This window comes from Rana temporaria, chromosome 2 (genome assembly GCF_905171775.1).
Source record: "Rana temporaria chromosome 2, aRanTem1.1, whole genome shotgun sequence".
Lineage (NCBI taxonomy): Eukaryota > Metazoa > Chordata > Amphibia > Anura > Ranidae > Rana > Rana temporaria.
The window spans coordinates 46,208,910-46,226,830 of record NC_053490.1 but is presented as its reverse complement, the minus strand read 5'-3'; the positions used below and the strand labels follow the sequence as shown (position 1 = coordinate 46,226,830).

The 17,921-nt window shown below is 44.2% G+C and overlaps 1 protein-coding gene across 1 annotated transcript in view; it reads right to left on the bottom strand.

The window, feature by feature from the left end:
* HEPHL1 (hephaestin like 1) overlaps positions 1-17,921 on the bottom strand; it is a 160,312-nt gene that overhangs the window by 78,161 nt on the left and 64,230 nt on the right. The window contains exons 6-8 of the mRNA XM_040340156.1: positions 14,121-14,286; positions 6,857-6,996; positions 2,352-2,483 (exon numbers count right to left, since the gene is read on the bottom strand). Of these exons, the coding sequence (XP_040196090.1) occupies positions 2,352-2,483; positions 6,857-6,996; positions 14,121-14,286 (438 nt within the window). The remainder of the gene's footprint in view (positions 1-2,351; positions 2,484-6,856; positions 6,997-14,120; positions 14,287-17,921) is intronic.

Below are 17,921 nucleotides of genomic sequence, written 5' to 3'. Positions count from 1 at the left end.
CTGCGAAACGTACATTCAGAGACAATTGGATACTTTATTCAATTTTATCTTATGTGTACCTGTACACCGGTTCATTTACTGTCGTTTTTAGGCAGTTGCGTTTATAGGCCTTTTATTGAAGGCAAAAAAATGTGTTCAGACGCTGAAGTTTCCGATGTTTCAGACTCAAAACGCGTCTAAACGCGGTAACCTGCGTTTAGCCGCGTTTTGTTTATAGGCGTTTTTCGTTTTTGGTCATTTAAAAAAAAACTAAAATAAAATAAAAATTGAAATGCTTCTAAACGCAAACGGTGCTAAACACGCCAAGTAAACGCGGCAAAACTGACGTTTTAAACGTGGGTAACTGTCAAGTTAAAATGTTCAGGAGAGGTTGTAAAAACGTCCCATGTACATGAAGCCTAAGTGCTACATAAATCCTGTATAATAATTACTTATTCAGTAAATAGCAGGGACGGGTGGTTGAGAGTGCACAGAAGCACTGAACTAATGCCCTGTACACACGATCGGTTCGTCTGATGAAAACGGACCGATGGACCGTTTTCATCGGACGAACTGATCGTGTGTGGGCCCCATCGTTTTTTTCCCCATCGGTAAAAAAAAATAGAACCTGTTTTCAATTTTTCTGATGGTTAAAAAAACAATAGAAAAAACAATCCTCTGTGGGGAAATCCATCGGTCAAAAATCCACGCATGCTCAGAATCAAGTCGACGCATGCTCGGAAGCATTGAACTTAATTTTTCTCAGCACGTTGTTGTGTTTTACGTCACCGCGTTGGACACGAACGGATTTTTAACCGATGGTGTGTAGGCAAGACTGATGAAAGTCAGCTTTATCGGATATCTGATTAAAAAATCCATCAGACCGTTTTCATCAGACAAACCGATCGTGTGTACAGGGCATAACAGTCACACTACTCTCTGGGTACAAATTTTGGAGAACTGTGTGAAGACGGAACTCTGCCAAAGATAGTTTGTGAAGCTCTCCTTTAACCACTTAAGGACCGCCTCCTGCACATTTACGTCGGCTGAATGGCACGGCTGGGAACATGCACGTACAGGTACGTCCTGTGCTACTACCCAGCCGTGGGTACCCAGCCGGTCCGAAGCTCCGTGACTGGGACCCGATCGCCGCTGGAGTCCTGCGATCGGTCCCCGGAGCTGAAGAACGGGGAGAGCTGTATGTAAACACAGCTTCCCCGTTCTTCACTGTGGCGGCTTCATCGATTGTGTGATCCCTTTTATAGGGATACACAATCGATGACGTCACACTTACAGCCACACCCCCCTACAGTTAGAAACACATATTAGGTCATACATAACCCCTTCAGCGCACCCTTGTGGTTAACTCCCAAACTGCAATTGTCATTTTCACAATAAACAATGCAATTTAAATGCATTTTTTGCTGTGAAAATGACAATGGTCCCAAAAATGTGTCAAAATTGTCCGAAGTGTCCGCCATAATGTCGCAGTCACGAAAAAAATCACTGATCGCCGCCATTAGTAGTAAAACATTTTTTTATAAAAATGCAATAAAACTATCCCCTATTTTGTAAACGCTATCAATTTTGCGCAAACCAATAAACGCCTATTGCGTTTTTTTTTTTACCAAAAATAGGTAGAAGAATAAGTATCACCTAAACTGAGGAAAAAAATGTTTTTTTATATATTTTTGGGAGGTATTTATTATAGCAAAAAGTAAAATATATTGTTTTTTTTTTCAAAATTGTCGCTCTATTTTTGTTTAAAACGCAAAAAATTTAAACCGCAGAGGTGATCAAATACCACCAAAAGAAAGCTCTATTTGTGGGAAAAAAGGACGCCAATTTTGTTTGGGAGCCACGTCGCACGACCGCGCAATTGTCTGTTAAAGCGACGCAGTGCCGAATCGCAAAACCTGGCCGGGTCCTTTAGCTGCCTAAAGGTCCGGGTCTTAAGTGGTTAAATGTCTGCTGAAAAGCTTTGACATAAGGAAAATTGATCCCGGAAGTGCTGGAATTTTAAATGGATGCTTCCCCTTTAAGCGTCAATCGAATCAAACTGTATTTTATTTTTATAAATCAATACTAGTGGGTAAAATCCTGTGGCGTCTTACAGTATGTGTCTTGGGAACTCGAATGTAAAATTTTCTCCGCTGAATTTACCCTCACCATGGAGGAGTGATTTAGCTTTTTGTATGTGGTAAGAAAGTTTCTTTTGTTTTAAGGTTTTGCTGTATTTTACAGTATTTCTGGTGCAAAGGTTTATTGGTTCCTTTTGGTCCTCTCCCCATAACTATAGTGAGTCATGATTCCATTTATGATTTCCATTTCTTTGCAGTAGGTTTTATAAAACATAATATATAATAGCTTACCATCCTCATACGGAGCACCTTCTGAGTCTTTACCAAAGGACACACCATGAGCCATGATGCTGTAGTTCTGGTCGGCCATATTGTTAAACACAACAACAATTGTATCTCCAACTTCAGCCTTAAGCACTGGACCTAAAATAAAGTGAAGAAAACAATACATTTTCTATTTTATACACATGGGACTATAAAAGGAAACATCTGACAGGTACAGTAGATTTGCGGTAAGATGCTATCTGAGATACTTAAAGGGGTTGTAAAGGATTTTTTTTTTTTTTCATAATAAGCATCCTTTACCTGCAGACATTCCTCTTTTCACTTGCTCATTGTTCGTTTTTGCTCAGAAGTTGCTCTATTTCTTCTCTGTTCTATTCACTTCCTGCTTGTCTGATTGTCACTCACCACCGTGAAGGGAGGCTTTACTGCGGTGGTCAGTGACGTGCTCACCCCCTCCTGGGAACTACATCTGTGTAGCAGGACGCTCTCTACGTGTTAGAGACTTCAAGGAGGTGTGAATTACTGGGTGTGCCGCAATGCATACTGGGAAATGTAGTTCTTACATGAACGAGCGATGCAAACCAGGAAGTGAATGAGAGAACAGAAACTAGAATGCCGGAGGTGATATAGATGAAGGAATTTAATAGGTATTTACTCGTTTTTTAACAGAATCTTTACACTATTCTGTCTGTCTACCTTGCAGACATTCATTTTAGGCAAATTTTTTTTTCCCTTTACAACTCCTTTAAGATCTATCTATCTGAGATACTGAGATATCAGTGTCGCCTATGAGTACTCATCAGTGCCGCCCATCAGTGCTCATCAATGTCGCCTATCAGTGCCGCTTATAAATGCTCATCAATGCCGCCTATCAGTGCCTCCTATAAATGCTTATAAATGCCGCTTATCAATGCCAATCAGTGCCGCCTATCAGTGCCCATTAATGCTGCCTATGAATTCTCATCAATGCCGCCTATCAGTGCCCATCAGTGCCTCCTATAAATGCCGCTTATCAATGCCCGTCAGTGCCCATCAGTGCCGCCTATCAGTGCCCATTAATGCTGTCTATAAATGCTCATCAATGCCGCTTATCAATGCCCATCAGTGCCTAAGATCTATCTATCTGAGATACTAAGATAACAGTCCCGATTTCAGTACCCATCAATGCCACCCATCAGTGCTCATTAATGTCGCCTAGCATTGCACATCAGTGTTGCCTATAAACACTCATCAATGCCGCTTATCAATGTCCATCAGTGCCGCCTGTTAGTGCTCATCAATGCTGCCCATCAGTGCCACCTATCAGTGCTCAATGCCGCCTATCAGTGCTCATTAATGCTGTTAACAGTGCCCATCAGTGCTGCCTATCAGTGCCTCCTCATCAGTGCAACCGACAGTGGCCGAATGCCAGGGGCGGTCACAAGTGCAACCTTTGCAACCCTGGTAATTCTGTCACTGGGTCACATGCTGAAATGTAAGTCTGACACATTTTGAAGTGTGTCCCGATGCAAAGAGGGGTTTCCAATGGGGACAACTGTCTAAGGGAGGCTTTCCCCTCACTTTGAGAGACTTCCTGTTGTGAAGGGAGATCTTTTCAATAGGGCAAACACAGCAAAAAGTAGGTATGGGTTTTAACCCTTCCCTACTTTATCCAAAACGAAAAAGATTTTTTTTGGCTGTACATACACTTAAACTCCTCCCCACTGTATAAAAAAATATAGACCCTGGATGTTGTAGATATAATAGCAGCTCCCTCTCCTACACCCACTCTAGTTATCCTACACTGGATGCCCACACTTCCACTGTCTGCAATTTGGTACCATTCTCTGTCCGCTGACCATTGTCTTAGTTTGGATTTCTGTCTGAGCAGCTTTCTATAAACCCTACTTCCAGTCCTATGTCTAAACTTCTAATTATTAATAATATTCTAATTGGTATTTTTTAGAGCATCATAAAATAGAAGCAGTGCGCACAACCTCTATATGACTGAATTTGTTATTTTAAAAAAACACAGGTATAAAGGAAAAGTAGTGGTCATTTTTTGCACATTAATTCTTCATGATTCAAGTAACAGGCTCAGGATGTGGTTGGGTTATGTACTTTGCCTATACACTTTGGGCCAGATTCAGGTACCTGCGCGCGGCGTAACGTATCCCGTTTACGTTACACCGCCGCAAGTTTTCAGCGTAAGTGCTTGATTCACAAAGCACTTGCCTGTAAACTTACGGCGGTGTAACGTAAAGGCGTCCGGCTCAAGCTCGCCTAATTCAAATGGGGCGTGTACCATTTAAATTAGGCGCACTCCCGCGCCAGACGTACTGCGCATGCTCTGTTTTGAAATTCCCGCCATGCTTTGCGCGAAGTGACGTCATTTTTTTGAACCGCGACGTGCGTAATGTACGTTCGTATTCCCGGACGTCTTACGCAAAAAAAAAATTTTTTGAAATTCGACGCGGGAACGACGGCCATACTTTAACATGGCTTGTCTAAAGTTAAGCCATGTAAAAGCATGCTTAACTTTGCGACGGGAAAAAATTACTAGCGACGACGTAACAAACGCCAAAACCTTTGTGGATCGCCGTAAAAGCTCATTTGCATACCCGACGCTGGAAAACGACGCAAACTCCACCCAGCGGCGGCCGAAGGATTGCAGCCTAAGATCCGAAGGCGTACGAAGCCGTAAGCCTGTCGGATCTTAGCCAAAAGCCGTCGTATCTTGTTTGTGAATCACAAATTAAGATACGACGCGGCAAATTTGAAAATACGCCGGAGTATCAGTAGATACTCCGGCGTATCTCTTCTGTGAATCTGGCCCTTTGTGCTTAAGGGTGTAATCTTTTCTCATCTCTAAAAGATGGGCAGAACATCAAATACTATTCTGTACTACTCTGTACATAGCTCATCCCAGAACCCTGCACTCTGTACATAGCTCATCCCAGAACCCTGCACTCTATACCTAGCTCATCCCAGAACCCTGCACTCTGTACATAGCTCATCCCAGAACCCTACACTCTGTATGTAATGCACTCCAAAACCCTGAATTATTTTATTCTTTTTTTTTTTAAATGAATGTGCTGGGGTTTGTATGTATCCTTGAGACTCTTGCTTGTAGAAAAATAATAAAAGCATATTGTATAGGTACAAGGAAGCCCAAGTTTTGTTTAATGACGCCCTTTAAGCTCCTCCCACTGTCAGAAGTTCGACCACGCCCACGTTTGCCACGGCGCGCTATGCAAGGTTACTTTCTTCCTCAAGTGTCCCTTATTCTGAAGTTTAAAAGTTGGGAGGTGCACTAAGCACTGTCCCTGATAGATAGGTGACCTGTCCCTACTCTAGCCACACATACAATGTGCGCTCAACCTGGTTGCCAGGGTCTTAAAAAGACACTGCCTAACCCAAGATGGCCGCCAGAATCACATGGGACACCATCATCCAATTGGATAGCTGCCTCTTTGACCCAGGAAACCATAGAGCAACTAGGTTCCTCTTGACTTCCTCCCCTTCTGCAATGCTCCTGTGGTTTAGCGCCACCTGCTGTGGGAAAAATAGACTCTACCTGCCTACATAGAGAGAGGGCAAATTGAAGCTGAAATCTTTAAAATGCCGCGTACATACAACCGTTTTTCGGGTTGTAAAAAATGATATTTTTAAGGGTCTAGAAAAAACAATGTTTTTTCAACTCGATCATTAAAACGGCCTTGCCTACACATGATCGTAACAAAAAAAATGCTCTAGCAAAGCGCGGTGATGTACAAACGTACGACGGCACTAGAAAGGGGAGGTTTAATGCGGATGGCGCCACCCTTTGGGCAGCTTTTGCTGATTTTGTGTAAGTAAAAGACGATTCGTGCTTTTCAGTCTGTTACAGCGTGATTAATGTGCTTACTCCATTACGAACGCTAATTTTACCAGAACGAGCGCTCCCGTCTCATCGCTTGCTCATAAGCATTCGCGTTTTTTTCATGTCGTTAACACCCACACACGACCATTTTTTACAACGTTAAAAACGTAGTGAAAAAATAGAGCATGTTCGAAATTTTTAATGCCCATTTTTTAAATGGTGAAAAATGCTCTGGAGTCCACACACGATCGTTTTTAATGACAAAAAAAACGTAATTTTTTAAAACCCGAAAAACGGTCCTGTGTAAGCGGCATAACACTTTTTAAGCAGTTACAGCAAACAGTTTTTTTACATAAATAAATAAAAATGGATCATTGTAAGTACCCCTTGGTTTGTTAAAGGATATTAAAAAATAACCAAATTACTGGCAGAATCACCAGGTGAAAATACATAAAAAAAGATAAAAAAAAAAGAAAACTCATACATCCATCTAAGAATTGGTAAGTTGCAATATAATAAATTTTTGTTTTTGGGCTTAATACCGTTATAGGAAACCCAACCTTACATCAAAGAGCTTGCGATCTTTTAATTGGATAATGGTCACATGGTGTTGGGGCCACCAATGATAAATACACATAGGTGAAACATTCATTGGAAAGCCATTGGATACCTAGTATTCCAAGATGTACTTCTTCTTCTGCGAGTGTCTTTTTAACACTAAATGACTCATCTGTATACTCAGTGTATTGGACTTTCCAGTAAGTCCCCCCAATCCTTTCGGAGCTCTTTGTAAAGTAGATTGCGGAATCACTAAAAGAAAAAGAAACAAAAACTTGAACACATGAAAATTGCACATTTAAAGCAGAACTAAATATGTTGAATGCAGCACCTACATAATTATGATTAGCATTGTTTCCATTTCCCTACTACAATTAAAGTATTTTGATTAGCATTCTTCCTTAGATTGCATTCTTGTACTGTCACTTATTACCTTGCTTAGAGGCTCCTCGCCTCTCCTCATGGGAGGGGTCAGAAGCATAGAAAAGTGACATCATAAAAAGGATAGATGGACTTGAGGTGATACAGGTAGAGCCTTTTCAAATGTAGATCCACCGATATATTGGGAGCAGCAGTTTTGTACTATACTTGTTACAATCCCAAAAATGTTTCCAGCAGTAGATACAGATTCCTGCTCTCCCACTCCAGTGTCCTGGCCTGGCAGAGCTGAGTAACAACCACACCCATCAGTACCACAGGTTGTTCTGCAGACTTGTATTGAAGACATGGGTAGAGAATGTATCTGACCAACTTTGAGTAAATTACTAAAAATGCTGGGTCTAATTAATTTAATTGGTACATATATGGTAAAATATCCAGGGCCTTTAAAGGAGCAGCACAATGGCTTAGTGGTTAGCACTTTTTTCTTGTAGCGCTGGGGTCCTCGGTTTAAATGTTGGCCAGGATACTGCATGGAGTTTGCATGTTCTCTCTCTGCTTGCATGGGTTTTTTACTATCCACACTCCAAAGATATGCCGGTAGGTTAATTGGCCCCTATCTAATCTAGCCGTCATAATTGTACAGTATATAAGAATGAGAAATAGGGATCTTAGATTGTGAGACTGATAGGAAGTAAGTTGTCAGTGCCCTATAAATACTTTGCCAAGAAAAGAAAACAGCACATTTATAACATCACTAGGTTCCAATGGTTTATTCAGCCATGCAATTCACGTGGTAAGTCCACTCCCTGACAACTTCATCCTTACAGGCATAATCATAGAGATAATCTCTACAGTAAAGCCTGTAAGGGTGAAATGCATCAGTAGCATTGGACTGCGTGGCTGAATGAACCTAGTGACGTCATTGATGTACACCTTTCTTTTCTTGGCAGTTGTTCAATACGGAACAAGGATCCTGAAACTGGCACCCAAAACGCCCACAGGCAAAGTGAGATTGTTGGAGCTTTAAAAGTGAACCATGAGATTATGATAATGATTTGTCATTTTGGGAGGCATTTTGCTGATGTAGTATTACTGAGTGAATTTCAAAATAATGTTACCTTAAGGCCGGGTACACACGAACAAACATGTACGGTGAAAGCGGTCCGTCGGACCGTTTTCACCGTACATGTCTGCCAGAGGGCTTCTGTACGATGGTTGTACACACCATCGTACAGAAGTCCGCGCGTAAACAATACGCGGGGCATGTTCGCGTCGTCGCCGCAACGATGATGCGGCGATGACGCGGAGACGTGGGCGGGCCTGCCATTTAAAGGCTTCCACGCATGCGTCTAAGTCATTCGACGCATGCGAGGGACGGCGGGCGCCTGGACATGTACGGTAGGTCTGTACTGACGACCGTACATGTCCGAGCGGGCAGGATTCCAGCGGACGGTTTTAAAACACGTCCAGGAATATTTGCCCGCTGGGAAAAGGCCCGGCGGGCAAATGTTTGCTGGAATTCGGCCCGCTCGCGCCCACACACGACCGAACATGTATGCTGAAACTGGCCCGCGGACCAGTTTCAGCATACATGTTTGGTCGTGTGTACGGGGCCTAAGGGATTACCCCCCCCCCCTTTTTTTCTTCAACATTAGGAGCAGGAGTGGGCACAGGACCTTTGACAGGCCCTTGTCCTATAGGATCCTCCTTTTAGACGTTCAGAGTGTCATGCCCCGTACACACCATCACTTTATGTGATGAAAAAAAAACGACATTTTCTGTGAAGTAAAAAACAACGTTTTTGAAACTTCAATTTTCAAAGACGAAGTTGCCTACACACCATCGTTTTTCTCACAATGTTCTAGCAAAGCGAGGTTACGTTCCACCACGTTTTTCCATTGAAGCTCGCTTCATAAGTAGCTTCTGGGCATGCGCGGATGAAAAAACGTCGTTTTAAACGACGTTTTTGCTACACACGGTCAATTTCTGTGAAGTAAAAGTTGACGTTTTGAAAAACGACACATAAAATTGAAGCATGCTTCAATTTTTTTTGGTCGTTTTTTAGAAGACATAAAACAACGTTTTCCCCCACACACGGTCAATTAAAGTGACGTGTGTACGCGGCATCAGAATAGATACACTCTTCGTTTTTGAGGTCCAGTTAGAAGAGTCCCACATTTCCCCTACCTCTCTTCTTCTGCCCCCCCCTTTTTTTTTACGTCTCTTCCTTTGGCGTTCAACAAATATGGCCCACCCTGCCAAAAATTTACGAATTTTAAATTACTATGTCATTAATCAAATTTGGGTCTCCTAATGTAAGAGGGCTCAATATCCCACAGACACGGTTACAACTTCTATATAATATGCATAAACAGAGAGTTAATGTTCTGTTTCTTTAGGAGACGCATTTTAAAACATCATCAGTCCCATTTATGCCCACTTGTCATTATGCTAAGTAGCACTTTTGTAACAACCCAGTAAGTAAATCTAAAGGTGTGGCTATAGGTTTTCATACCTCGCTTTCGGTCTCCAATGTTCATGAGGTAAGCGATCCAAAGGGACGATATATTATTCTTAAATGAATGTAAAATCAACAAAATGCCATTTACTTTAATCAATGTGTATGCTCCCAATTATGGACAGATCCCTATGCTGCTCTCCCTTTTGCATGAAGTAAGTGCCTTAGCGGAAGAGAGGGTAGTACTGAGAGGGGATCTAAATATCATACTGGATTCATCATTAGACACAACCTCAATATCGCCTTTCCCTTTCCTAACTCAATCGATTAAATCGCTGCTTACATGAATTTCAATTGGTAGATATCTGGCGGGTATTTACACCCAACCGAACCTTGATTACACCTGTCAGTCTCAAACTCATTCCACCTACAGTAAGATGGACCTTTTTTTTGTCTCGCATAATATGCTAAGCTGGCAACCACAGGCGTCTATTGGCTCCCAACTTTGGTCGGATCATTTTCCACTTTTTGTTTTTCAGTCAGTCAACCACCTTTCTCTAAACCAATGGCATCTTGGAGGCTGAATGAAACCCTTTTAAATATTTTCCAACAACCGGAGAGGAAACACAGGGATCTTCTCCAGCTACTGGATCAGATGTACGAATGACATAAAGATTGCACAAGTACGATTAGTTACGAGTTTTTTGTAAAAAGATAAAAAGACGCTTTCCCCGACTTGTTCATTCCCCGACTTGTTCATTCCCCGACTTAGTTGGGGTAGGCGGTACACTTTGGTGGGGGTGGGTCAGCCACGCCCTGTGCCCTTTGACATCTGGGAACCTGCCTCCTTTGGGGGAGGTCCCTGTTCCAATTCCTGTGTCCTAGCCATATTCTTCAATGGGAAACCCTAACTCTAACCCCAACCCCAACCCCTAACCCTAGCCCTAACCCTAGATAAAAAGATTGGTAGACTTTATAGGATTTACGTATATTTCTAAACTTCGATGTCCTAAGAGGGGGCTGGTGCAATCTTCCAAAGAGATTGCTTTGACGTTTCATGAGTACTATAAGACTCTTTATAACATCTCCAATCCCCTCCCAAATTTGACTTATACGGGGGGACATGAAAAGCTTTCCCAATACATGTCGACCACAGCTCTACCTAGATTAGATCAATTTGCCACTTCTTCATTGAATACACCATTTACCATTGAGGAAATTTTGCAAACGATTAATGGTCTTCCCTCGGGGTAAGAGTCATGGTCCAGGTGGTTTTTCAGGTGCTTTTTATCAACAATTAAATAACATCTTAGGTCCCATAATGGATTCTACTTTCAACTCAATCTCTGACGAGTGCGCTTTTTCTCACCAATCGCAGGAGGCACATATTACTCTAGATCAGAAAGATCCAGCCGAATGCTCAAGTTACCGCCCAATTTCTTTAATGAATGTTGATCTTAAAATATATGCCAAATTATTGGCATATATTCTTCCTGTGGGCACCCAAGACTCTATTGCAGATAAATTCCCGTATAGAGTGCTGGGTGCATGCACTCTATCAAATATTTAGGTGTCCAAATACCGTCGCAACTTTAAAAACTGTACAAGTAAAATTATTGCCCGCTCTTGAACAACATGCAGCAGTGCTTTAAGACAATGTCATCTATGCCTCATTCCTGGCTAGGACGGATTTCCCTCTTCAAGATGGATAGCCTTCACAGATTTCTCTTCATCTTTCAAACAATTCAAATTCGGATCCCATGCTCATTCTTTCGACTGGCAAGCTCTACATTATTTAAGTTTATTTGGTCCAGATCGTCGGCTAGACTTGGGTATGATATCCTAGTGAAGGAGAGACGCTGGTAGAGCAGGTCTGCATCACTTATTTATACTACACCGCAGCATTACTTAGTAGTATACTAGATTGGTTCCATCATGGTCCTTTCACACAGTGGGTTATTCTTAAGTCGGACTTATCACCAGTACCACTGAATTTTCTCCCATGGCTGCTTCCAATGGACCACCCGCCTCTTCCACAGCTGACACTCCCGTTCTCCTCACTCTTATACATTTGGGACAAGGCTATTACTACTTATCTTTGTGCCTGGGGCCTCTTAGCCCGATTCTGGGCAATCCAGAGTTTTTACCCGGGTGGTCAGATATAGGTTTTCTTTGCTGGCAACCACTACATCCATCTCCTATTCAACATGTTAACACTTTATTTAATAAACTCGGGTCGGCTCATTGGATGCCTCATGCCCCCTCCCTCCCATTCCCCCCACCCCACTTTTAATAGGTTGGAGAATGATGGCTCTGATAGCAAATACTGCATCATAATGCAATAGAATCATTTCTGTGTTGACAGTTGCTGCATGACATGACCATATGCAAAAAAAAATTAGGACCAGATTCAGAGAGAATCGCCTATCTTTAGGCGGGCGTAGCGTATCTCAGATACACTACGTCGCCGTAACTTAGAGCGGCAGGTCCCGTATTCAGAAAGAACTTGCGCTCTAAGTTACGGCGGCGTAGTGTAAATGGGCCGGCGTGTTGTATGTAAATGATTTGTGACCCCACGTAAATGACGCGCTTTACAAACGGCGCATGCGCGCGCATGCTCAGTATCACGTCAAATTTTCTCCCTAAGATACGTCGGCTCAATGGTTAGGCGACGTGAACGTAACCTACGCCCATCCCCATTCACAGACGACTTACGCAAACGACGTAAAATACGACGCTGTTCCGACGTTTCCGACGTCCATACCTAACATGACTTACCCCTGCTTTATGAGGGGTAAACTTACGCCGGACCAACGCCTTACGTAAACGGCGTATATAGATGCGCCAGACGGAACTACGTTTGTGAATCGGCGTATCTAGGTCATTTGCATGTTAGACTCAGAAATCAACGGAAGCGCCACCTAGCAGCCAGCGTAAATATGCACCCCAAGATACGACGGCGTAAGAGACTTACGCCGCTCGTATCTTGGCAACCGTAAGGCGTATCTGATTCTTTGAATCAGGCGCCAAGATACGACGGCACACACTCAGACTTACGACGGCGTATCTGGAGATACGCCGTCGTAAGTTGTTTCTGAATCTGGCCCTTAGTTTTTGGTTGTTAGCTTTAAGTAGAGTCAACGATAACAAAGAGATTTGCTGATGTTAAACGCCATATTTTTCAACAACTATAATTCAATTCAATGCTAAATGTCTTACAGTCATGTTGACCCTCATGCTTCAATGCTTACTGAGTCCGGTTGGGCTTAAAGGATTTGCATACTTTTAAAACATCTCACTCCTTTGCGTACCTGCAGCATCCTTATCTCCGCTACCACTCGGTACCAACCTTTAGCTTATTCCTCACTATGCTTTAGCTTGATCCAAACCTGCAACCACATGTTACCGACCTTTGGCTTTATTACAGACTGCGCATCTGCTTGATTCCAACCTGATTATCTGCCACTGGACTCCAGCTTGCTCCCTTCCTGGTGGGGTGGTTATAAGGACCACAACCTGGTAATAACACGTAGCAAAACCCATCTCCACCATCAGGAGCACTGGTGAATACCAGTTAGTGCTTGGACCCCACACCTTGGGTGAGCCTGTGTCATCTGCCAGGGTGACCTGCTTGTGTACTTCTCCAGCTACTGGTCTCTGAGCCTGACCCCTGACCATGACACCACTACATTTCCATATTTTTTCCATTGTTTCAGAGCTGTCATGAAGGGACCAGCTTTCAGCTACATGTTTTCAGACATGTGCTAACAGCCCTGAGCCGCGTCTATACCAAGAATATTTAATAAAACCATCTCTGGCACACAATCTCTGGCAAAAACCAGCAAACATAAATCACAGCCACACCATTAAAAGAAGAACCTTCTTTTAGCAGCTTTCTTCTTAGGCCTTGTACAGACGACCGAACAGTCTGCTGAAAACAGTCCGCCGGACCGTTTTCAGCAGGCAGTCGTCTGCCCGGATTTCTGTCTGATGGTTGTACACACCATCAGACAGAAATCCGCGCGTACACCATCCGCGGTGACGTGGCGGCGCCGTCGCCGCGACGATGACGCGGCGACGTGCGCGGCCCTGGAAGTTCAATGCTTCCACACATGCGTCGAAGTGATTCGACGTATGCGAGGGATGGCGGCCGATCGGACATGTCCGGTGAGTCTGTACAGACGACCGAACATGTCCGACGGACAGGTTTCCAGCGGACATGTTTCTTAGCATGCTAAGAAATATTTGCCTGCTGCAAAACGGTCGGCTGGACAAATGTCCGCTGGAAACCTGTCCGGTCGGTCATACACATGACCGAACATGTCTGCTGAAACTGGTCCGCGGACCATTTTCAGCAGACATGTTCGGTCGTGTGTACGGGGCCTTAGAATGTTTTGCTCACTACAATTTTTTTACTGCACTGAAGGCATGTAAATGTATAGGAATGATTTTCATATATAGTTCCAGGTGCAACATAAAATGTCACAACCTAAAGCGAACAAAGTCTAATTACATGACAACTACTTCATGAAATTACCTCTCTGGGTCATCTAAAGGCCTGTTGGCGAACATGTCGTAGTTCCTTGGTGCGTAGTCCCAGAGCACTTTCTCTGCAGCAATAAAATATCTCCGCACAGGTCCCAGCGAGAGAGGCGCAGGAGTTGCACCACAATTTTCAACTTTATATAAGCCCAACATGCCGGCTAGGAAAAGAAAAAGAAAACAATATTAGAGCATAGGTTAAAAAAAAAAAAACAAACACACACACACACACAACACACTATTAAGCCCCTATGGCCTCTCTCTGAAGGAGCCCAACGTACACAGGTTCACATTATCACATTCCATTGTTGGTGTAACAAAATTGCATGATTGAGAAAAACATAGGCTGCCATTGCTTATGTAGCGCATCCCCCATAGGAGCTGCTGGTGAATAGGGATTCCCGACACTGTACAGCCAGGCACATCAAATTTACACAGGCTTGCTTGAGACAGGAAATCAAAAGTGCTGCTTTTAAAGGCTTATATGCAAGTTATTGTCATAAAAAGTGTTTGGGGACACAAGTCCTGCCCCAGGGGACATGTATCAATGCAAAAAAAAAGTTTTAAAAAACAACAGTTTTTTCAGAAGCAGTGATTTTAATAATGCTTAAAGTGAAACAATAAAAATTAAATATTGCTTTAAATATCGTGCCTGGGGGGGTTCTCTTAGTCTGCATGTAAAGTGGTGCATCTGAGTGATGCGTTTTACAGTGTTGCAGCAAAAAGACATTTCTAAAAGGGAAAAACGTAATTTAAAATTGCTTGCGGCTTGTAATGTATTGCCGGCTCCCAGCAATATAGATAAAAATAAAATTAAAACAAGGTGTGGGTTCCCCCAGTCCAGTCTGGTATGGATTTTGAGGGCGTACTCCACGCCAAAATGTAAAACAAATTGGCGTGGGGTCCCCCCCAAAAGCCATACTAGCCCCTTATCTGAGCATGCAACACAGGATAGGAGGGGCGAGCAAGCCCCCCCCCCCCCTTGAACCATACCAGGCTACATGCCATCAACATGGGGGGGTGCTTTGGGGTCATGATGTCATCATGGAGGAGTGGAAAGTGCCAACCTGTGAAGCTCTGGTGAACTCCATACCCAAGACGGTTAAGGCAGTGGAAAATAATGGTGGCAACACAAAATCTTGAAACTTTGGGCTAGGGTTGTCCCGATACCACTTTTTTAGGACCGTGTACCGACACTTTTTTTCATGTACTCGCCGATACTGATTAACGATACTTTTTTTTAATGCCAAGTGTCAGTTTGACTGATGGGCACTGATAGGTGGCACAGACTGATGGGGCCTGATAGATGGCATTGACTGATGGGCACTGATGGTTGGCACCTATGAGCACTGACAGGTGGCACTGATAGGCAGCAGTTATGGGCACTGATGGCACTGACAGGTGGCTGGCACTGATAGGTGGCAGTTATGGGCACTGATGGCACCGACAGGTGGCTGGCACTGATAGGCGGCATTTATGGACACTGATAGGTGGCTGGCACTGTTAGATGGCACTGATAGGCAGCACTTATAGACACTGACATTTGGCTGGCACTGATAGGCGGCAGTTATGAGCACTGATGGCACTGACAGGTGGCTGGCACCGATAGGCGGCAGTTATGGGCACTGATGGCACTGACAGGTGGCAGGCACTGATATGCGGCAGTTGTGGGCACTGATAGGTGGCTGGCACTGTTAGATGGCACTGATACTGGCACTGATACTTATAGGCACTGACAGGTGGCTGGCACTTATGCAACTGTGATAGTGTGTACTGTGTACAACTGTGACAGTATTCATTCAGCGTTTTACTTGCCGAGGGCTGCTATGATGTCCTTCCTGCTCTCCGCCCGCTCTCCGCCCCTCTTAGCAGTTAGCACAATCTCAGCCCCCGCTCTCCGCCCCTTCTCATCCCCTGCTCTCCGCCCCTCTTAGCAGTTAGCACAATCTCAGCCCCCGCTCCTTCTCAGCACTCGATCTCCGCCCTCTCTCTGCCCACTCTCCGCCCCTCTTAGCAGTTAGCGCAAGCTCAGCCCCCGCTCTCCGCCCCTTCTCAGCCCCCGCTCTCCGCCCCCTCTCTGCCCGCTCTCTGCCCCTCTTAGCAGTTAGCACGAGCTCAGCCCCCGCTCTCCGCCCCTTCTCAGCCCCCGCTCTCTGCCCCCTCTCTGCCCGCTCTCCGCCCCTCTTAGCAGTTAGCACGAGCTCAGCCCCCGCTCTCCGCCCCTTCTCAGCCCCCACTCTCCACCCCCTCTCTGCCCCCGCTCTCAGCCCACCTCTTTGCCCGCTCGTCACCTAAAAAAAAAAAAGTATCGGCAGAAGCATCGGGAGCATTTGCGCGAGTACAAGTACTCACGCAAATGCTCAGTATCGGTCCCGATACCGATACTAGTATCGGGACAACCCTACTTTGGGCCCAATTTGGACATTTTCACTTAGGGATGTACTCACTTTTGTTGCCAGCGGTTTAGGCATTAATGGCTGTGTGTTGAGTTATTTTAAGGGGACGGCAAATGTACACTGTTATACAAGCTGTACACTCACTACGTTACATTGTAGAAAAGTGTAATTTCTTCATTGTTGTCACATGAAAAGATATAATAAAATATTTACAAAAATGTGAGGGGTGTACACACTTTTGTGAGATACTGTATCTGTGCAGGAACCCACACAGATGTCTCTGAACTTGCCCGCAAAGTTGGACTGACATGCAGAAATGAAACATAGGCTAAATGTACATTAGATCTCATTCTCAGAATGTCACAGTATACATCTGGATACCATTACGTCTTGGTTCCAGGAATGCCGTATTACATAACAGCTGTACGCAAGTTGAGAAATTTGAAATTGGTTTAAAAAAAAAACATAGGCATACCGTGTTTCCCCGAAAATAAGACGTACTCCGAAAATAAGCCGTAGCGGGATTTCGACGCAAGATCGAAATATAAGACACCCCTCCGAAAATAAGACGTAGTGATGGCGTGTCGAATCCCCGATAATAAGACGTAGCGATGGCGTGTCGAATCCCCCGAAAATAAGACGTAGCAATGGGCGTGTCGTATGCGGCGCGGAGCGGTAAACAACACGTGATACGGTAGTACTGTACTGGTGCGGAGCTCAGAGCTGTAAAGAAGTGAGGAGAAGCTCTGTACCACCTCTCTCACCCCACACAAACACCAGGGGATAGGGGGAAAAGCTGCTACTGAGCCCAAAGAGATCACCCCAGCTCCACTGTGCTCCACTCTCAGTCTACAGGTGGACAGAGGAAATTCCAAGAAGCGCAAGTGTGGTTCAGGTAGGCAACCTTTATTTTCTGAGCTGGAAGACATGATTAGTGAATAGGTTGCTGACAGGAGAGCAAAGGCTTTGGTTGTGCGCAGGGCTGATATTCAAACATTTGCCCGTGAAATGGCACCACATTTCGACATATAAGACACCCCCCGAAAATAAGCCATAGTGTGATTTTTTGAGGGAAAAAAAATATAAGACGGTGTCTTATTTTCGGGGAAACACGGTAGTAGAAAGTCTCTGAATTGCAAGTCCAGGGATTCAGCAATGTGTTTACAAGTTATTAATGAATTCACATTCAGCACCTGCAAAAAGGCCTCTGGGCCAGATTCACAGAAGAGATACGACGGCGTATCTCCTGATACACCGTTGTATCTCTGTGTTCCGGCCGTCCTAACTATGCGACTGATTTATAGAATCAGTTACGCATAGCTAGCCCTAAGATCCGACAGGTGTAATTGAATTACACTGTCGGATCTTAAGGATGCAATTCTAGGCCGGCCGCTAGGTGG